Consider the following 20,215-nt stretch of genomic DNA (forward strand, 5'->3'; position numbering starts at 1 on the left):
CACTGGGAGCACTGGGAGGGATGGGGACGCCAGTGTCGCTCTGTACTGGGAGCACTGGGAGGGATGGGGACACTGGTGTTGTTCTATACTGGGAGCACTGGGAGCACTGGGAGCACTGGGAATGATGGGGACACTGGTGTGGGTTTGTACTGGGAGCACTGGGGGGGTGTTACTGGTGGCACTGGGGATGATGGGGACAGCGGTGTCGCTCTGTACTGGGAGCACTGGGAGCACTGGGGGCTGTTACTGGTGGCACTGGTGACACTGGGAGGGATGGGGACACCGGTGTTATTCTATACTGGGAGCACTGGGATCACTGGGAGTGATGGGGACACCGGCGTCGCTCCATACTGGGAGCACTGGGATCACTGGGAGTGATGGGGACACTGGTGTGGGTTTGTACTGGGAGCACTGGGGGGTGTTACTGGTGGCACTGGGGATGATGGGGACAGCGGTGTCACTCTGTACTGGTGGCACTGGGAGCACTGGGAGCACTGGGAGGGATGGGGACACTGGTGTGGTTTGGTACTGGGAGCACTGGGAATCATTACTGGTGTTACTGGGAGCACTGGGTGTGATGGGGACACTGGTGTTGTTCTATACTGGGAGCACTGGGAGCACTGGGAGCTGTTACTGGTGTTACTGGGAGCACTGGGAGGGATGGGGACACTGGTGTTGTTCTATACTGGGAGCACTGGGAGCTCTTACTGGTGTTACTGGGAGCACTGGGAGGGATGGGGACACTGGTGTCACCATACTGGGAGCACTGGGAATCATTACTGGTGTTACTGGTCTGTTACTGGTTTTACTGGTCCGTACTGGTGTTACTGGTCTGTTACTGGTTTTACCGGTCTATACTGACCCGTACTGGTTTATACTGGTCCATACTGATTCTTACTGGTCTGTACTGGTCTGTACTGGTTTGTACCACTCCATATTGGTGCATATTGGTCTATACTGGGTCTAAACTGGTCCATACCAGTCCAAACCGGTTTATACTGATCCAAACTGGTTTATATTGATCCAAACCGGTTTATACTGATCCAAACTGGTTTATACTGATCCAAACCGGTTTATACTGATCCAAACCGGTTTATACTGATCCAAACTGGTTTATACTGGTCCATACTGGCTTATACTGGTCCACACTGCTCCAAACTGGTTTATACTGATCCAAACTGGCTTATACTGATCCAGACTGGTTTATACTGGTCCGTACTGGCTTATGTTGATCCATAGTGGTCCATACTGGCTTATACTGGTCCACACTGCTCCAAACTGGTTTATACTGGTCCAAACTGGTTTATACTGGTCCATACCAGTCCAAACCAGTTTATACTGATCCATACTGATTTATACTGGTCCATACTGGGTTATACTGATCTATACCAGTCCAAACTGGTTTATACTGGTTCTTACTGGTTTATACTGGTCCCATACCAGTCCAAACCGGTCCAAACTGGTTTATACAGATCCACACTGATTTATACTCATCCAAACTGGTTTATATTGATCCAAACCGGTTTATACTGGTCCATACTGGTTTGTACTGATTTATACCAATCCAAACTGGTTTATGCTGGTCCATACTGGTTTATACTGGTCCATGCTGGGTCTAAACTGGTCCGGACTGGTTTATACTGGTCCAGACTGGTTTATACTGGTCCATACTGATTCATACTGATCTATACCAGTCCAGACCGGTTTGTACTGGTCCAAACGGGTTTATACTGGTCCATACTGGTCCATGCCTCTTTATACCAGTCCAGAGTGGTTTATACTGGTCCAAACTGGTCCATACCAGTCCAAACTGGTTTATACTGGTCCAAACTGGTCCATACTTGGTCCATACCAGTCCAAACTGGTTTATACTGGTCCATACTGGTCCATGCCTCTTTATACCAGTCCAGACTGGTTTATACTGGTCCAAACTGGTCCATACTGGTTCACCCTGCTCTCTCTCTCTCCCCTCCCCCCCCCAGGCTGCCGCCGCCCCTCCCCCTCCCCCCTCCCCCTCCCCCCTCCCCGTCGCCCTCCTGCCCCTCCCCCCTCCCCCGCCCACCCCCGCCCCCCCCCCCCCTCCCCCCGCCCCTCCCCCTCCCCCCACCATCGACCCCTCCCCCCTCAAACCCGAGACCGCGACCGCAATGACGTCATCGCCCTCGGCCACGCCGCCGCCCGTGACGTCACCGGTGACGTCATCATCATCGTCATCGTCGCGGAAGGGCAAGGGCGCCCCGTACGTGTGCGGGCTGTGCGCCAAGGAGTTCAAGAACGGCTACAACCTGCGGCGCCACCAGGCCACGCACGGCGCCGCCCCCGCCGCCAAGCGCGCCCCCCGCCCCGCCCCCAGCCTGCTGCCCCTCCCCCAGGAGCTCCTGGAGACCCCCCAGGGCGAGGAGGGGGCGGTGGGAGGTGACAACGTGGGGACAACGACCAAGAGGGCGTCGGCGGCGGCGTCGGCGGCGAGGAAGAGCCACGCGTGCGACACGTGCGGGAAGGCGTTCCGCGACGTGTACCACCTGAAGCGGCACCGGCTGTCGCACACGGACGAGAGGCCCTTCCAGTGCCCCGTGTGCCAGCAGCGCTTCAAGCGCAAGGACAGGATGGCGTCGCACGTGCGCTCCCACCAGGGCCACGTGCACAAGCCCTACGCCTGCGGGCACTGCGGCAAGAGCTTCTCCAGGTGGGGCGCGGTTGGGGGTTTGGGGTCATCGTTGGGTTGTGGTGGGTCTTGGTCATGGTGGGGTTTGGGGTCATCATTGAGTCATGGTGGTCATTGGTTCATGGTGGTCATTGGGTCTTGGTGAGTCTTGGTCATGGTGAGGTTTGGGGTCATGGTGGGTCTTGGTCATGGAGGGGTTTGGGGTCATCGTTGGGTCATGGTGGTCATTGGGTCATCATTGGGTCATGGTGGGGTTTGGGGTCATCATTGGGTCATGGTGGGGTTTGGGGTCATCGTTGGGTCATGGTGGTCATTGGGTCATGGTGGGTCTTGGTCATGGTGGGGTTTGGGGTCATCATCATTGGGTTGAGGTCATGGTGGGGTTTGGGTCATCATTGGGTCATGGTGGGTCTTGGTAATGGTGGTCATGGGTTCTGGTGGGTCTTGGTCGTGGTGGGGTTTGGGGTCATGGTTGGGTCTTGGTTGTCATTGGGTTCTGGTGGGTCTTGGTCATGGTGGGGTTTGGGGTCTTTGTTGGGTTGTTGGCATCGTGGTGGGTCATGGTGGTCATTGGGTCATGGCTGGGTCATGGTGGGGTTTGGGGTCATCATTGGGTCATGGAGGGGTTTGGGTCATCATCATTGGGTTGAGGTCATGGTGGTCATTGGGTCGTGGTGGGTCTTGGTCATGGTGGTCATTGGGTCATCATTGGGTCATGGTGGGGTTTGGGGTCATCATTGGGTCATGGTGGTCATTGGGTCTTGGTGGGTCTTGGGGTCATTGTTAGGTCATCGTTGGGTTGTTGGGTCATGGTGGGTCTTGGGGTCATGGTGGGTCTTGGTCATGGTGGGGTTTGGGGTCATGGTTGGGTCATGGTGGTCATTGGGTCTTGGTGGGTCTTGGTCATGGTGGTCATTGGGTCATCATTGGGTCATGGAGAGGTTTGGGGTCATCGTTGGGTCATGGTGGGGTTTGGGGTCATCATCGTTGGGTTGAGGTCATGGTGGTCATTGGGTCATGGTGGGTCTTGGGGTCGTTGTTAGGTCATGGTGGTTGTTGGGTCATGGTGGGTCTTGTGGTCATGGTGAGGTTTGGGGTCTCTGTTGGGTTGTTGGCATTGTGGTGGGTCATGGTGGGTCTTGGTCATGGTGAGTCTTGAGGTCATCGAGTTGTAGTCATGGTGAGGTTTGGGGTCATTGTTGGGTCATGGTGGTCATTGGGTCATCATTGGGTCATGGTGGGGTTTGGGGTCATCATTGGGTCATGGTGGTCATTGGGTCATGGTGGGTCTTGGGGTCATTGTTAGGTCATCGTTGGGTTGTTGGGTCATGGTGGGTCTTGGTTGTGATGGGGTTTGGGGTCATCGTTGGGTCATCGTTGGGTCATGGTGGGTCTTGTGGTCATGGTGGGTCTTGGTCATGGTGGGGTTTGGGGTCATGGTTGGGTCATGGTGGGTCTTGGTCATGGTGGTCATTGGGTCATCGTTGGGTCATGGTGGGGTTTGGGGTCATCGTTGGGTCATGGTGGTCATTGGTTCATGGTGGGTCTTGGTCATGGAGGGGTTTGGGGTCATCATTGGGTTGTCGGGTCATGGTGGGGTTTGTGGTCATCATCATTGGGTTGAGGTCATGGTGGTCATTGGGTCATGGTGGGTCATGGTCATGGTGGCCATTGGGGTCATCGATGGGTCATGGTGGGTGTTGGGTCATGGTGGTCATTGGGGTCATCATTGGGCCGTGGTGGAGTTGGGGGTCATCGTTGGGTCATGGTGGTCATTGGGTCATGGTGGGTCATGGTCATGGTGGTCATTGGGTCATCGTTGGGTCATGGTGGGGTTTGGGGTCATTGTTGGGTCATGGTGGTCATTGGGTCATGGTGGGTCATGGTGGTCATTGGGTCATCATTGGGTCATGGTGGTCATTGGGGTCATCGTTGGGTTGTTGGGTCATGGTGGGTCTTGGTCACGGTGGGGTTTGGGGTCATGGTGGGTCTTGGTGATGGTGGTCATTGGGTCATCATTGGGTCATGGTGGTCATTGGGGTCATCATTGGGTCATGGTGGTCATTGGGTCATCGTTGGGTCATGGTGGGGTTTGGGGTCATCGTTGGGTCATGGTGGTCATTGGGTCATGGTGGGTCTTGGTCATGGTGGTCATTGGGTCATCGTTGGGTCATGGTGGTCATTGGGTCATGGTGGGTCTTGGTCATGGTGGTCATTGGGGTCATTGTTGGGTCATGGTGGGGTTTGGGGTCATCATCATTGGGTTGAGGTCATGGTGGTCATTGGGTCATGGTGGGTCATGATCATGGTGGCCATTGGGTCATTGTTAGGTCATGGTGGTCATTGGGTCTTGGTGGATCTTGGTCATGGTGGCCATTGGGGTCATCAATGGGTCATGGTGGTCATTGGGGTCATTGTTAGGTCATGGTGGTCATTGGGTCGTGGTAGGTCATGGTCATGGTGGCCATTGGGGTCATTGTTGGGTCATGGTGGTCATTGGGGTCATCATTGGGTCATGGTGGTCATTGGGGTCATTGTTGGGTCATGGTGGTCATTGGGTCATGGTGGGTCATGGTCATGGTGGTCATTGGGTCATGGTGGGTCATGGTGATGGTGGTCATTGGGGTCATCATTGGGTCATGGTGGTCATTGGGGTCACGGTGGGACTGGTGGGACTTGGGGACATCGTGCTGGTCACTGGTGGTGCTGGTCAGTGAGTGGTCACTCTGGGGGCACGGGTAAGTCACTGGCCACACCATTGGTCACTGGTGGTCACCGCTGGTCACTTTTGGCCACCATTGGTCACTGGTGGTCACCGCTGGTCACTGTTGGCCACCATTGATGACCACTGGTCACCATCGGTCAGTGTTGATTACCGGTGACACTGGTCAGTCACTGGCCACACTGGTGGTCATCATTGGTCACTGTTGGTCACTGTTGGTCACCGGTGACACTGGTCAGTCACTGGCCACACTGGTGGTCATCATTGGTCACTGTTGGTCACTGACGGTCACCGGTGACACTGGTCAGTCACTGGCCACACTGGTGGTCATCATTGGTCACCATTGGTCACTGTTGGTCACTGACGGTCACTGGTGACACTGGTCAGTCACTGGCCACACTGGTGGTCATCATTGGTCACCATTGGTCACTGTTGGTCACTGACGGTCACTGGTGACACTGGTCAGTCACTGGCCGCACCATTGGTCACCACTGGTCACTGCTGGTCACTCCGCAGGCCGGACCACCTCAACAGCCACGTCCGGCAGGTTCACTCCACCGAGCGGCCGTTCAAGTGCCAGGTGAGGCCACGCCCACTGACCACACCCACTGACCACACCCATCAACCATGCCCATCAACTGACCACACCCACTGACCACGCCCACTGACCACACCCACTGACCACACCCATCAACCATGCCCATCAACTGACCACGCCCACTGACCACACCATGAACTGACCCCTTGACCACCTGAGGGACCCCAACCAACCCCTGAGTGACCCCTTGACCCCTCAAATGACCCCTGAGTGACCCCTTGACCACCTGAGTGACCCCTTGACCCCTCGAATGACCAATGACCCCCGAGTGACCCCAAACAAGCCCCAAATGACTCTTTGACCCCCAAACCACTCTGGACTGACCCCTTGACCACTCCAATGACCCCTGAGTGACGCCTTGACCACCTGAATGACCTCTTGAACCCTTGAGTGACCACTGAGTGACCCCTTGATCCCTCAAATGAGTGACCCCAAACTGATCCCACTGAGTGACCCCAACCAAGCCCTGAGTGACCCCTTGACCACCCGAATGAATGAATGACCCTTAGTGACCACTTGACCACTTGAATGACACCTGACTGACATCTTGACCACCTGAGTGACCACTGAGTGACCCAATAATCCTTCGAATGACTGAGTGACCCCAACCAACCATCGAATGACCCGTTGACCATGTCAATGACCATTAGTGACCCCTTGACCACTCTGATGACTCCTGAATGACCTCTTGACCACTCCAATGACCCCTGAGTGACTGCTTGACCTCTCAAATGGCCATTAATCCTTTGGATGACCATTGAGTGACCCCAAACAAGCCTCAAATGACCCTTTGACCCCAAACCACTCCGGACTGACCCCTTGACCACTCCAATGACCCTGAGTGACGCCTTGACCACCTGAATGACCTCTTGAACCCTTGAGTGACCACTGAGTGACCCCTTGATCCCTCAAATGAGTGACCCCAACCAAGCCCTGGGTGACCCCTTGACCACTTGAATGACACCTGACTGACATCTTGACCACCTGAGTGACCCCTTGAGCCCTCAAATGACCCCCTGACCCTGACTGACCACTGAGTGACCATCAGACGTGCGAGGCGGCGTTTGCCACCCGTGACCGGCTGCGTGCCCACGCCGTGCGCCACGAGGACAAGGTGCCGTGTGACCCTGACTGACCCCTGACCCTGACTGACCCCTTGACCCCTCCAATGACCAACTGACCACTGAGTGACCCCCAGATGTGCGAGGCGGCGTTTGCCACGCGTGACCGTCTCCGTGCCCACGCCGTGCGCCACGAGGACAAGGTGCCGTGTGACCCTGAGTGACCCCTGACTGACCCCTGACTGACCCCTGACTGACCCCTGACCCCTGACTGACCACCCAACTGACCATCAGACGTGCGAGGCGGCGTTTGCCACGCGTGACCGGCTGCGTGCCCACGCCGTGCGCCACGAGGACAAGGTGCCGTGTGACCCCTGACTGACCCCTGACTGACCCCTGACTGACCCCTGAGTGACCGCTGACCCTTCATTGACCCCTGACTGACCCCTCACTGACCATCAGACGTGCGAGGCGGCGTTTGCCACCCGTGACCGTCTGCGTGCCCACGCCGTGCGCCACGAGGACAAGGTGCCGTGTGACCCTGACTGACCCCTGACTGCCGCCTGACCCCTGACTGACCCCTGACCCCCTGACTGACCAACTGACCACTGAGTGACCATCAGACGTGCGAGGCGGCGTTTGCCACGCGTGACCGTCTCCGTGCCCACGCCGTGCGCCACGAGGACAAGGTGCCGTGTGACCCTGACTGACCCCTGACTGACCCCTGACTGACCCCTTGACCCCTCCAATGACCAACTGACCATTGAGTGACCACCAGACGTGCGAGGCGGCGTTCGCCACCCGTGACCGTCTCCGTGCCCACGCCGTGCGCCACGAGGACAAGGTGCCGTGTGACCCCTGAGTGACCCTGACTGACCCCTGACTGACCCCTGACCCCTCACTGACCATTGAGTGACCATTGAGTGACCACCAGACGTGCGAGGCGGCGTTCGCCACCCGTGACCGGCTGCGTGCCCACGCCGTGCGCCACGAGGACAAGGTGCCGTGTGACCCTGAGTGACCCCTGACTGACCCCTGAGTGACCCCTGAATGACCCCCTGACCACTCACTGACCCCTCACTGACCAACTGACCACTGAGTGACCATCAGACGTGCGAGGCGGCGTTTGCCACGCGTGACCGGCTGCGTGCCCACGCCGTGCGCCACGAGGACAAGGTGCTGTGTGACCCTGACTGACCCTGACTGACCCCTGACTGACCCCTGACTGACCCCTGACCACTGACTGACCACTGAGTGACCATCAGACGTGCGAGGCGGCGTTTGCCACCCGTGACCGGCTGCGCGCCCACGCCGTGCGCCACGAGGACAAGGTGCCGTGTGACCCTGACTGACCCCTGACTGACCCCTGAGTGACCCCTGACTGACCCCTGACTGACCAACTGACCATTGAGTGACCATCAGACGTGCGAGGCGGCGTTTGCCACGCGTGACCGGCTGCGTGCCCACGCCGTGCGCCACGAGGACAAGGTGCCGTGCCACGTGTGCGGGAAGCTGCTCAGCGCCGCCTACGTCAGCGACCACCTGCGGGTGCACGGCCCCGCCCCCCGCGCGCAGGCCACGCCCAGAGGTGGGGGGAGGGGCCTGGCGGGGCGGGGGGGAGGGGCCAAGGGTCGGTGTGGGAGGGGTTTGGTCACTCCCAAGAGGGGTCAGTGGGTGTGGGGAAGGGATGGAGTTTGTGGGCATTAAATACCGTTAGGGGGCGTGGCTAAAGTGGGTGTGGTCAGTGGGCGTGGTCAATGGGAGGGGTCAGTGGGAGTGGTCAGTGGTCACTCATGGAGGGGTCAGTGGTCAGTGTGGGAAGGTTTGTGGCCAGTAGGGGGCGCTGAAGGGCATGGAGGGTGTGGGAGGGGCTTAAATGGGCGTGGTCAGTGGGTGTGGTCAGTGGTCAGTGGGTGTGGTCAGTGGTCAGTGGGTGTGGTCAGTGGTCAGTGGGAGGGGTCAGTGGGTGTGGTCAAAGGTCAGAGGGTGTGGTCAGTGGTCAGTGGGTGGGGTCAGTGGTGTGGTCAATGGTCACTCAGGGTGTGGTCAGTGGTCAGTGGGTGTGGTCAGTGGTCAGTGGGTGTGGTCAGTGGTCACTCAGGGTGTGGTCAGTGGTCAGTGGGTGTGGTCAGTGGGTGTGGTCAGTGGTCAGTGGGTGTGGTCAGTGGTCAGGGGGTGTGGTCAGTGGTCAGTGGGAGGGGTCAGTGGTCACTGAGGGAGGAGTTTGGTCACTCAGGGAGGGGTCAGAGGTCAGTGGGTGTGGCCAGAGAGGTCAGTGGTCAGTAAGGGAGGGGAATAAAGAGCCTCAGGGGGCGTGGCCTAAATGGGTGTGGTCAGTGGGGGAGGAGCCTGAGGGGGTGGAGTCATGGTGGGGGAGGGGCTGTGGGAATTTGGGGAGGGGCTCTAAAAATTGGGGGAGGGGCTAAAAGAGAAGGGGAGGGGCTAAAAGCGAGGGGAGGGGCTTTAAAAGGGGGAGGGGCTAAAAGAGATTAAAGTGAGCGGTTAAAAAAGGGGAGGGGCTAAAAAAGGGGCGGGGCTAAAAGCGTGGGGGAGGGGCTACAGCAAATAAGGGAGAAGCCATAAGGGGGAGGGGCTTTAAAGGAAGGGGAGGGGCTAAAGGGTAGGGGTGGGGCTTAAAGGGTGGGGGAGGGGCCCTGTGGGGCCTTTAGGAGTGGGAGGGGCTCTGAGGGAGGGGAGGGGCTAAAAGTGTGGAGGGGCTTTATCTTTCATGATGGGGGAGGGGCATTCATTGACCCCGCCCCCTTTTTTTTTGTCTTTTCTTTCCCCTCCCCCTTTTACAGGTTCCGGCTGCCCCGCCCCCTCCCCAAGCCCCGCCCCCGCCCCTCCCCCACCCCTGGACGGGACCCCCGGGGGCAGCCAGGGCTGGTGAAGGGGGCGGGGCCAAACAAACCCCGCCCCCAAACCCCCATAACCCCTCCCCCACCCTCCCCAAGCTCCGCCCATTTCCCCACCCCTTCAAGCCCCGCCCCCAAATGGGGGGAGGGGGAGGGGCCAAGGCGGGGCCGACCAATAAAAAACTGGGTGTTAAAAAAAAGGCTCCGCCCACTTTTTACGGGGAGGGCTGGGATTGGATGGGGAGGGAGGGGGCGGGGCTAAGAGGTGATGACATCATGGCCACGCCCAGGCGGGGATTTGGGCCAAAACTGGGAATTTTGGCCCAAAAATTGAGGTTTTTTTCTTAAATTTGACACTTTTGCACCCAAAATTGAAAAATTTGGCCAAAAATTAAATTTTTTTTGTCCTAAATTTAAATCTTTTGCCCCATATTGGGACTTTTAAACTCAAATTTAGAATTTTCCAACCTAAATTCAAGATTTTTCTCCCCAAAAATTAAATTTTTACCCCTAAATTTACATTTTTTTCCTAAAATTCACATTTTTTACATCCCAAACCACTTTTTATTCCCTAAAACCACAAATTTTCCACAAAATACTTAAGTTTTCCATAAATTTTTTTATTTCCTGCCTAAAATCCATTTTTTTTCCATTAGAATCTGACTTTCCCCCTAAAAATTCCATTTTTTTTACACAGAAATTGGGATTTTTCCCAAAATTCCATTTTTTCCACCCAAAATACCTTAAAAACATTGGTTTATTTTTCTCTAAAGTTTCTGGACTTTTTTCTCCAAAAATTTTGGATTTTTCACCTAAAATTTTGGGTTTTTTCCCCAAATTTCCATTTTCTCTCTCCAGAAAATTCAATTTTTTTCTTCTAAAACTCTCCCCAAAACTTAAAATTTTCCCAATTTTTACGTTTTTTTTAAAAATTTTTAAAAATATTTTAAGTTTTACCTCCCAGATTTTGTCAGAATTTTGCCAAAATTCGGATTTTTTTTTCTCTTAATTTTTAGTCTTTTTTTTGCCTCCCAAAATCGCCAAAATTTTCCCCCAAAATCTTTCGGTGTTTCCGTGTCCAGTTGTGGTCACTCGGTGGTCACTCCATGGTCAGTGGTCACTCAGTGGTCACTCCATCATTTCATGACCATGGTCACTCAGTGGTCACTCGGTGGTCAGTGGTCACTCAGTGGTCACTCGGTGGTCAATGGTCACTCAGTGGTCACTCCATCATTTCATGACCAGTGATCACTCAGCGGTCACTCCATGGTCAGTGGTCACTCAGCGGTCACTCCATCATTCCCATGACCAGTGGTCACTCAGTGGTCACTCGGTGGTCACTCAGTGGTCGGTCAATGGTCACTCAGTGGTCATCATCATTCCATGACCAGTGGTCACTCAGTGGTCACTCAGTGGTCACTCCATGGTCAGTGGTCACTCAGTGGTCACTCCATCATTTCCATGACCAGTGGTCACTCAGTGGTCACTCGGTGGTCACTCCATGGTCAGTGGTCACTCAGTGGTCACTCGGTGGTCACTCCATGGTCAGTGGTCACTCAGCGGTCACTCCATCATTTCCATGACCAGTGGTCACTCAGTGGTCACTCCATGGTCAGTGGTCACTCAGCGGTCACTCCATCATTTCCATGACCAGTGGTCACTCAGTGGTCACTCAGTGGTCAATGGTCACTCCAAGATCCCAATGAACAACTGGGGAATGGTCACTCCAGGAAGCCGATGACCAGTGGTCACTCAGTGGTCACTCAGTGGTCAGTTGGTCACTCCAGGAGGTCGATGGTCACTCAGGGAGATTGATGGTCACTCAGCGGTCACTCAGTGGTCACTGACCAGCTCAGGGGGGTTGATGGTCACTCAGTGGTCACTCAGTGGTCAGTTGGTCACTCCAGAAGATCGATGGTCACTCAGGGAGATTGATGGTCACTCCAGCGCTCAGTGACCACTGGTCACTCAGGGAGACTGATGGTCACTCAGCGGTCACTCAGTGGTCACTCGGACAGGTTGATGGTCACTCAGTGACCACTGGTCACTCAGTGGTCACTCAGAAACATCAATGACCAGCTCAGGGAGGTTGATGACTGATGGTCACTCAGTGGTCACTCAGTGGTCACTCAGGGAGGTCAATGGTCATTCCCAGAGGTTGATGGTCACTCATGGACCACTGGCCACTGAGTGGTCACTCCATGGTCACTCAGTGATCAGTGAATGGTCATTCAGGCAGGTCGATGGTCACTCAGTGGTCACTCAGTGGTCACTCGGGCAGGTCGATGGTCACTCAGTGGTCACTCAGCGGTCACTCAGCGGTCACTCAGCGGTCACTCGGGCAGGTCGATGGTCACTCAGTGGTCACTCAGCGGTCACTCAGCGGTCACTCGGGCAGGTCGATGGTCACTCAGCGGTCACTCAGTGGTCACTCAGTGGTCACTCAGTGGTCACTCTGGTCACTCGGGCAGGTCGATGGTCACTCAGTGGTCACTCAGTGGTCACTCAGGCAGGTCGATGGTCACTCAGTGGTCACTCAGTGGTCACTCAGTGGTCACTCGGGCAGGTCGATGGTCACTCAGCGGTCACTCAGTGGTCACTCAGTGGTCACTCGGGCAGGTCGATGGTCACTCAGCGGTCACTCAGCGGTCACTCAGTGGTCACTCAGTGGTCACTCAGTGGTCACTCGGGCAGGTCGATGGTCACTCACTGGTCACTCTGGTCACTCGGGCAGGTCGATGGTCACTCAGTGGTCACTCAGCGGTCACTCAGCGGTCACTCAGTGGTCACTCAGCGGTCACTCTGGTCACTCGGGCAGGTCGATGGTCACTCAGCGGTCACTTGGTCACTGGCAGTCGATGGTCACTCAGTGGTCACTCGGGCAGGTCGATGGTCACTCAGCGGTCACTCTGGTCACTCAGCGGTCACTCGGGCAGGTCGATGGTCACTCAGCGGTCACTCAGTGGTCACTCAGTGGTCACTCAGTGGTCACTCAGCGGTCACTCAGCGGTCACTCAGTGGTCACTCGGGCAGGTCGATGGTCACTCAGTGGTCACTCAGCGGTCACTCTGGTCACTCGGCAGTCGATGGTCACTCACTGGTCACTCAGTGGTCACTCGGGCAGGTCGATGGTCACTCAGCGGTCACTCTGGTCACTGGGCAGTCGATGGTCACTCACTGGTCACTCAGTGGTCACTCGGCAGGTCGATGGTCACTCACTGGTCACTTGGTCACTCGGGCAGGTCAATGGTCACTCAGCAGTCACTCAGCGGTCACTCAGCGGTCACTCGGGCAGGTCGATGACCAGCTCAGGGGGGTTGATGGTCACTCAGCGGTCACTCAGCGGTCACTCAGCGGTCACTCAGTGGTCACTCAGCGGTCACTCGGGCAGGTCGATGGTCACTCAGTGGTCACTCAGTGGTCACTCAGTGGTCACTCGGGCAGGTCGATGACCAGCTCGTCGTCCCCGTCCAGGGGGTCATCGCTGCCCTCCCCCTCCCCCTCGCCGGGGTCGCTCAGGAGGCGCCGCGGGAGCGTGGCCGGCACGGGGGGCGGGGCCGGGGGCGGGGCCAGCGCCGGCGGGGGGAGGGGCGAGCCGGGGCCACGCCCCCCGGACAGCCCCGCCCCTCCCGTGCCAGTGGTGAAGGGGAGGGGGGGAGGGGGCGGGGGAGGCTGGGGGGGGGGGGGGAGAGAAAAGGGGAGGAGTCAGCGAGGAGTGACCAATGAGTGACCACTGACACAATGGCCCCTCCCCCTTTGACCCCTCCCCTGTTTAGCCTCGCCCCTTTGCTATTCCCCAATGACTCCTCCCCCTTTAGCCCCGCCCCTTTGCTATTCCCCCATAAACTCCTCCCCCTTATGGCTCATAGCCCACCCCTTACTACTCCCAATTCTCTCCCCTTTAGCCCGCCCCTTGCTATTCCCCGTAAACTCCTCCCTTTTGCCCTGCCTCATAGCCCTCCCCTTTTGCCCACCCCTTTGCTATCCCCCATGATACCTCCGCTTAGCCCCGCCCCCTTTGTTATTCCCCATTTAACTCCTCCCCCTTTAGCCCCGCCCCTTTGCTATTCCCCCATAAACTCCTCCCCCTTTGGCCCTGCCCTCATAGCCCCTCCCCCTTTAGCCCCACCCCCTTTGCTATTCCCATAACTCTCCCCTTTAGCCCTGCTCCCTAGCCCTCCCCTTTTGCCCCACCCCTTTGCTATTCCCCAATGATACATCCCCTTTAGCCCCCCCCCTTTACTATTCCCCAATTACCTCCCCCTTAGCCCCGCCCCTTGGGTATCCCCCAAAAACTCCTCCCTTTTGCCTGCATCATAGCCCCTCCCCTTTGGCCCCCCCCCTTTGCTATCCCCATGACACTCCCTTTAGCCGCCCCTTTGCTATTCCCAATTACTCCTCCCCTTTGCCCCGCCCTTTGCTATTCCCCAATGACTCCTCCCCCTTTAGCCCCGCCCCCTTTGCTATTCCCCAATTACTCCTCCCCCTTTAGCCCCGCCCCTTTGTTATTCCCCCATAAACTCCTCCCCCTTTAGTCCTGCCATCATAGCCCTCCCCTTTTGCCCCACCCCTTAGTTATTCCCCAATGACCTCCCCCTTTAGCCCCGCCCCTTTGCTATTCCCCAATTGCTCCTCCCCTCTCTAGCCCCCCCCTTTGCTATCCCACATGCTCTCCCCTTTAACCACCCTTTAGCCCCACCCCCTTTGCTACTCCCCAATGACTCCTCCCATTTAGCCCCGCCCACATTTCCTAATCCCCATTGACTTCTCCCAATTTAGCCCCGCCCACTTTGCTTTACCCCAATGGTTCCGCCCCCCCTTAGCCCCACCCCCTTTAGCTCCGCCCCTTTTGTTATTCCCCATTGACTCTTCTCCCCGTTAGCCCCGCCCCTTCACTATCCCCCCATGGTTCCTCCCCCATTAGCCCCGCCCCCTTAGGCCCCGCCCCCTTTACCTGCCCCCTCCGGGTCCCTTTGCTGCGCCGGGCAGGGGAGGGGCGTGGCCTGGCCCCGCCCCCCGGGGGGAGGGGCGGGAACTGCGCCGGGAAGGGGCTGTAGGGCGGTGACGCCATCTTGGGGGAGGGGGCAACAATTAGACCACGCCCACTTTTTAAAAAGTGGGTGGGGCTTTAAAAAGAAGGAGGGGTTTGGTGTGGGGGAGGGGCACTCACCATGTAGGGGGAGGGGCCAAAGCCTGAGGGGGGAGGGGACGGCGAGCGGCGCCTGTGTGTGGAAGGAAACCATTAGCCACGCCCACTTTGTGGCGGCCATCTTGGATTTATACCCTCATGATGGCGGCCATCTTGGATTTACTCCCCATTATGTCCTCCATTTTGAAATTTTACCCCCATGATGGCAGCCATCTTGGATTTTGACCTCCATTTTGGCAGCCATCTTGAATTTTACCCCTGTTATTGGAGCCATCTTGAATCCTGCCCATGCAGATGCTCCACCCACTTACGCTGTGGCCACGCCCACTTCATGTGGTGGCCATCTTGGATTCCCCACTTTCCCTATAGTTGTGACCACACTGAAGCCACGCCCACTTTTGGCAGCCATCTTGAATCATTCCCACAATGTGGCGGCCATTTTGAAGCTGCCTTTACTTTAGGCCACACCCAGAAATCTGATTGGCCATCCTCAAGCCCCACCCACACCCAGCAGCCATTTTAAACCCCACCCACTCCTGGCAGCCATCTTGAACCCCCACCCCCTTCAAGTTCCGCCATTTTGAAACCCTGCCCAACAACTGGGCGGCCATTTTGAAACCCTGCCCAACAATTTGGCGGCCATTTTGAAGCCACGCCCACTTTGGCCGCCATCTTGGCCCCCTTTAACCCTTTCCTTACCTCTTGGCAGGCGTTGGCTCCGCCCCCTTGGGGCCGTCCCCGTCGCTGTTGTCCGATGACGCCGTCGCCTCCGAGTCTGGGCAGGGGGAGGAGCCAATCAGAGGAAGGGGGGCGTGGCCACGGCCAGGGTTGACCTTTGACCCCGCCCCGCCCACCCCCAGGTACCTGAGGAATCATCGTCGACGTTTTCGTACTGGAGGAGGCGGTCCAGGAGGAAACTGGGGAGAAAATGAGGAAAAATTGGGGAATTTTAATTAAAAAAAAAAAAAAGAAAATCTTTAAAAAAATTAAAATTAAAAAAAAAAATTTGGGGAAATTTTAAGAAAGGAATAAAATTGAAAAATAAAAATGAAAGTTAAATAAAGGCAAAAATAAACGATAGAGAAGTTCAAAGGTAAAATCAAAATTAAAATTAAAATTTTAAAATTGAGAAAATTAAAAGAAAAATAATGAAAATTTAAACAAAATGAAAGAGAAAAAATTTGGGAATTTCGAAGGAAAAAAGAAGAAAAATTATAATGAAAATAACAATGAAAATAAAAAATTGGGAAATTTGAGGGAAAATTAAAGCTAAAACTAAACACAAAAGTAAAACCGAGAAATTTGTATTAAAAAAAATTGAATAAAAAGAAAAAGAAGTTGAAAATAATCATAAAATATAAAATATAAAATTGGGAATTTCAGGGAAGAAAATAAAAGTTAGAAATGGAAAATTTCAGGGGGAAGAGAAAAATATTTTTTTTTTAAAAAAGGGAAAGTTGAGGAAAAGAATTTAGAATTAAAGATGAAAGTATAAAAATTGGAAATTTTGGGAATGAAATAAAAATATAAATTAAAAACCGGAAGGTTTTGAGAGGAAAAAAAATAAGCTAAAAAATAAAAATAGAAAACAAAAATTGGGAATTCCAGGGAAAAAAAAAAACTAAATAAAAATAAAAATTGGGAATTTGGGAAAAAAACAAAAAAAATAAAAAATACAAATTGGGAATTTTGGGAAAAACTCCAAAATTAAAAAAATAAATAAATAAATAAACAATAAAAATGGGATTTTTGGGGTGAATTTGGTGGATTTTTGTACCTTTTATCCCGTGACACTTTCAGCAGTTTGCGCTGGGCCCTCCTCAGCTCCTCCTGGAAACATTCCTGCTCCTGGGGGCGGAGCCAAAAGGTGGGCGGGGCCACTTTAGCCACACCCACCCACAGTGGGGGAACGGGAAAAATCCCACAAAATCCTGGGGATTTTACCCCAAAATTCATCTTTTCCCCTCTAAAATTCACCTTTTTTACCCCCAAATTTGGCTTTTTTAACCCTCAAAAATTCATCTTTTTTCCCCCTAAAATTTCGCCTTTTTTCTCTCAAAAATTCAGCTTTTCCACTCCAAAATTTGGCTTTTTTTTCCCCACCCAAATTTGGGTTTTTTACCTCAAAATTTGGCTTTTTTCTCCATAGAAATTCAGGGGTTTTAATCGTTAAATTTCACCTTTCCCCCACACTAAAATTTGAGGGTTTTAAAGTCCAAAATTCATTTTTTCCCCTCAAATTATTCTTTTTTCCCTCTAAATCAAACATTTCCCCCCCAAAATTCATTTTCCCTCAAAAATTGAAATATTTTACTTAAAAAAATCCCACTTTCCCCTTTAAAAATTCCCCTTTCCCCCCCCCAAAATTCCCTTTTTCCCTTCAAAACCGCCAATTTTCCCCCCAAACCCCAACTTGCCTCTCATATTTCCAATTTTACGCCCAAATTTTCAATTTTCCCCCTCATATTTTAATTTTTTCCCCCAAATTTTTAATTTTTTTCCCAAATTTTCCCATTTTCCCCTCACTCCCCCCCGGCCCCCCGGTCTCCCCTGACGCTTAAGCCCCGCCCCTTTCCCTTCCCGCCCTTTTTAGGCCACGCCTTTCACGTCGGGCCCCGCCCCTCACGTAGAGCAGCAGCTTCAGGCGCCGTTTCAGGGCCCGGCAGCGCCGTTTGTAGCCGCCGACATCGCCCTCGCTCGCCCCGTTCATGGCGGACAATCCCCGCCCTTCCCCTCGCTTCTCATTGGTTGCTAGGTTCGCGCGCCGCCGCCTGATTGGTTGGCGATGCGGAAATCCCGCCTGCCGCTTCCTTGTTCTTCTCCGAGCGTGGCTGGCTGGGCCGGATAAGTCCCGCCTTTTCGTATTGCTGATTGGTTGAGCTTTTAAAATCCTAAAATCTCATTAGATCGTGCTGCTGTCAGTCATTTCTCAGCCTCTTCCCGTGTGGGCTTTACCGGTATTGAGTCAAGAGCTTTGGCCCACCCACAGACTCTTCCTATTCGCTGCTGTGGCTCCAATCAGCCTTCTGATTGGCTGAAAGGGCCGCCGCTCACTCCCGCCCGTGGTTCCGCCTTTCCGTCACTCCTATTGGCCAGCGCTGCTCACTAAGGCTTCCGATTAGCTCCTTATGCTGTCACTCATTTACATCCGGCCTTTTCCATGCCTCTATTAGTTGTTTTGACTTCCGGGTATATAGCGCCTCCTTCTAATTGGTCCCGCGCTTTAAGCCCCGCCCCGCTGTCTTTTATCTCAATCCTCATTGGCTGCCGCTCTGAGGACTGAAAAATGGCGGCGGCGGCGGCGCCGAGCGGCTGCGAACGGTACCGGGAGGGGGGAGGGGAGGCACCGGAGACCCCCCGGGGCCACGCCCTGAGCTGGCCACGCCCCCAGGGCGACCACGCCCTGCTTGACTCCGCCCTTTTCTCCTCCGCAGGGCGCCGGATTGGGTCAAAGCCGACAGCGCATGCGCGGAGTTTGAAGGGGGCGTGGCCAGCGGGGACCACGCCCTGTGCGTGGCGCTCCCTAGCGGAGAGACGGAAGGGCGGGAAAATGGCGGAAAAGGCGGGGAAAATGAGGAAAAAGGCGGGAAAAATGGGAGTGAGGATGAGGAGGAGGAAGAGGAGAAGGAAATTGGGGTGAAAAAAAGTGAAAAATGTGAAAAAATTGAGGAAAACGGGGCGAAAATGAGGGAAATGGAGGGTGAGGAAGACGGGGGGAAGGAAAATGGGGAAAAATTGGAAAAAAATGGGGACAATTTGGGGGAAAAGGGGGAAATTGGGAGTGAGGAGGAAGAGGAGGAGAAAATTGGGGTGAAAAAGGGAAAAAATGAGGAGAAATCCGAAAATTCTGGGGAAAACGGGGTAGAAAAGGACAAAAATGGGGGAAAAGAGGAAAAAATTGGGGCAGAAAAGGGGAAAATTGAGAGTGAGGAAGAGGAGGAGGAAGATGAAGGGGAAAGATCCAAAAAAATTGTTAAAAATGGGGCAAAAAAGGGGAAAATTGAGAGTGAGGAAGAGGAGGAGGAAGAAGAGGAGGAGAGGAAGAAAAATGGGGCAAAAAAGGGAAAAAAGGAGGAAAAATTGGGGGAAAATCGGGCAAAAAGGAGGAAAATTGAGAGTGAGGAAGAGGAGGATGAGGAGGAAGATGAGGAGGAAGAGGAGGAGGAGGAGAGGAAGAAAATTGGGGTGAAAAAGGGAAAAAATGAGGAAAAATCAAAAAAATTTGGGGAAAAAATGGGGAAAATTGGGACAAAAAGGAAGAAAATTGAGAGTGAGGAAGAGGAAGATGAGGAGGAAGATGAGGAGGAAGATGAGGATGAGGAGAGGAAGAAAATTGGGGTAAAAATTGGGGAAAAATCTGGAAAAAATGAGGAAAAAATAGGGAAAATTGGGACAAAAAGGAGGAAAATTGAGAGCGAGGAAGAGGAAGATGAGGAGGAAGATGAGGAGGAGGAGGAGGAGAGGAAGAAAATTGGGGTAAAAATGGGGGAAAAATCTGGAAAAAATGAGGAAAAAATGGGGAAAATTGGGGCAAAAAGGAAGAAAATTGAGAGCGAGGAAGAGGAAGATGAGGAGGAAGATGAGGAGGAGGAGAGGAAGAAAATTGGGGTGAAAAAGGGAAAAAATGAGGAAAAATCAAAAAAATCCGGGAAAAATGAGGGAAAAATGGGGAAAAAAAGGAGAAAATTTGAGAGTGAGGAAGAGGAGGATGAAGATGAGGAAGAGGAGAGGAGGAAAATTGGGGGAAAAAAGGAAAAAATTGGGGAAAAAACGGGGAAAAAAGAGGAAAAAATGGGGAAAAATTGGGGGAAAATGGAGAGGGAGGAAGAGGAGGAGGAAGATGAGGAAGATCCAGGTGGGAAAAAGAGGAAAAAATTGGGGAAAATTGTGAAAAAACCCCAAAAAACCACAAAAAGGGGGAAAAGTGAAAGTGAGGAAGAGGAGGATGAAGATGAGGAGGAAGAAGAGGAAGATTCGGAGTGGGAAAATGGGAGAAAAAAGGGAAAAAATGGGAAAAAATCGGGAAAAAATGAGAAAAAAACCCCAAAAATGACAAAAAAAGGGAAAATTGAGAGCGAGGAAGAGGAGGAAGATGAAGATGAGGAGGAAGAGGAGGAAGATGAAGAGTCAGACTGGGAAAATGAGAGGAAAAATGGGAAAAAATC

At 53.9% G+C, this 20,215-nt stretch overlaps 2 protein-coding genes and 1 long non-coding RNA gene across 8 annotated transcripts; 2 read left to right on the forward strand and 1 right to left on the reverse strand.

The window, feature by feature from the left end:
- Window positions 1-2,109: 2,109 nt before the first annotated feature.
- MAZ (MYC associated zinc finger protein) lies at window positions 2,110-10,093 on the forward strand. Its single transcript, XM_064737662.1, has 4 exons — window positions 2,110-2,686; window positions 5,904-5,967; window positions 8,469-8,634; window positions 9,848-10,093. Exons 1-4 carry the CDS (start codon window positions 2,148-2,150, stop codon window positions 9,934-9,936), a joined length of 858 nt encoding a protein of 285 aa, XP_064593732.1. The 5' UTR covers window positions 2,110-2,147; the 3' UTR covers window positions 9,937-10,093.
- A 2,219-nt stretch (window positions 10,094-12,312) lies between these two features.
- LOC135460764 (uncharacterized) lies at window positions 12,313-13,408 on the forward strand. Of its 4 annotated transcripts, none has more exons than XR_010443297.1 (5): window positions 12,313-12,372; window positions 12,521-12,706; window positions 12,823-12,972; window positions 13,256-13,292; window positions 13,346-13,408. It is a non-coding gene; the product is annotated as an uncharacterized LOC135460764 (long non-coding RNA). The 4 variants fall into 4 exon arrangements; XR_010443296.1 differs by having other exon boundaries at window positions 12,772-12,972; window positions 13,234-13,292; window positions 13,346-13,407; XR_010443294.1 differs by having other exon boundaries at window positions 13,234-13,292; window positions 13,346-13,407.
- Window positions 12,990-17,832, reverse strand: INO80E (INO80 complex subunit E). Of its 3 annotated transcripts, none has more exons than XR_010443293.1 (8): window positions 17,677-17,830; window positions 16,828-16,898; window positions 15,915-15,967; window positions 15,750-15,825; window positions 15,072-15,123; window positions 14,856-14,972; window positions 13,267-13,573; window positions 12,990-13,050 (listed from the first exon to the last, which is right to left on the reverse strand). XR_010443293.1 is itself a non-coding variant. In XM_064737669.1 (8 exons), the coding sequence occupies exons 1-8, from the start codon at window positions 17,758-17,760 to the stop codon at window positions 13,281-13,283; spliced, it is 693 nt and encodes a 230-aa protein (XP_064593739.1). In that variant the 5' UTR covers window positions 17,761-17,832; the 3' UTR covers window positions 13,145-13,280. The 3 variants fall into 3 exon arrangements, 2 of the variants coding, with proteins under 2 accessions (XP_064593739.1, XP_064593738.1); XM_064737669.1 differs by lacking the exon at window positions 12,990-13,050 and having other exon boundaries at window positions 13,145-13,292; window positions 13,346-13,573; window positions 17,677-17,832; XM_064737668.1 differs by lacking the exon at window positions 12,990-13,050 and having other exon boundaries at window positions 13,145-13,573.
- Between the last annotated feature and the right edge of the window lie 2,383 nt (window positions 17,833-20,215).

The sequence above is a fragment of the Zonotrichia leucophrys genome, unplaced genomic scaffold, assembly GCF_028769735.1.
Source record: "Zonotrichia leucophrys gambelii isolate GWCS_2022_RI unplaced genomic scaffold, RI_Zleu_2.0 Scaffold_97_166073, whole genome shotgun sequence".
Lineage (NCBI taxonomy): Eukaryota > Metazoa > Chordata > Aves > Passeriformes > Passerellidae > Zonotrichia > Zonotrichia leucophrys.

Bases quoted from the DNA above. Each gene is read 5' to 3' on its own strand.
- MAZ (XM_064737662.1), top strand. From the start codon at position 2,148: ATGACGTCATCGCCCTCGGCCACGCCGCCGCCCGTGACGTCACCGGTG. The intron at 2,687-5,903 runs GTGGGGCGCGGT...GTCACTCCGCAG, and splicing joins TGCGGCAAGAGCTTCTCCAG to GCCGGACCACCTCAACAGCC. The intron at 8,635-9,847 runs GTGGGGGGAGGG...CCCCTTTTACAG, and splicing joins CGCGCAGGCCACGCCCAGAG to GTTCCGGCTGCCCCGCCCCC.
- INO80E (XM_064737669.1), bottom strand. From the start codon at position 17,760: ATGAACGGGGCGAGCGAGGGCGATGTCGGCGGCTACAAACGGCGCTGC. The intron at 15,968-16,827 runs GTACAAAAATCC...TTTTCTCCCCAG, and splicing joins AAAGTGTCACGGGATAAAAG to TTTCCTCCTGGACCGCCTCC. The intron at 15,124-15,749 runs GTAAGGAAAGGG...TTCCACACACAG, and splicing joins GAGCCAACGCCTGCCAAGAG to GCGCCGCTCGCCGTCCCCTC.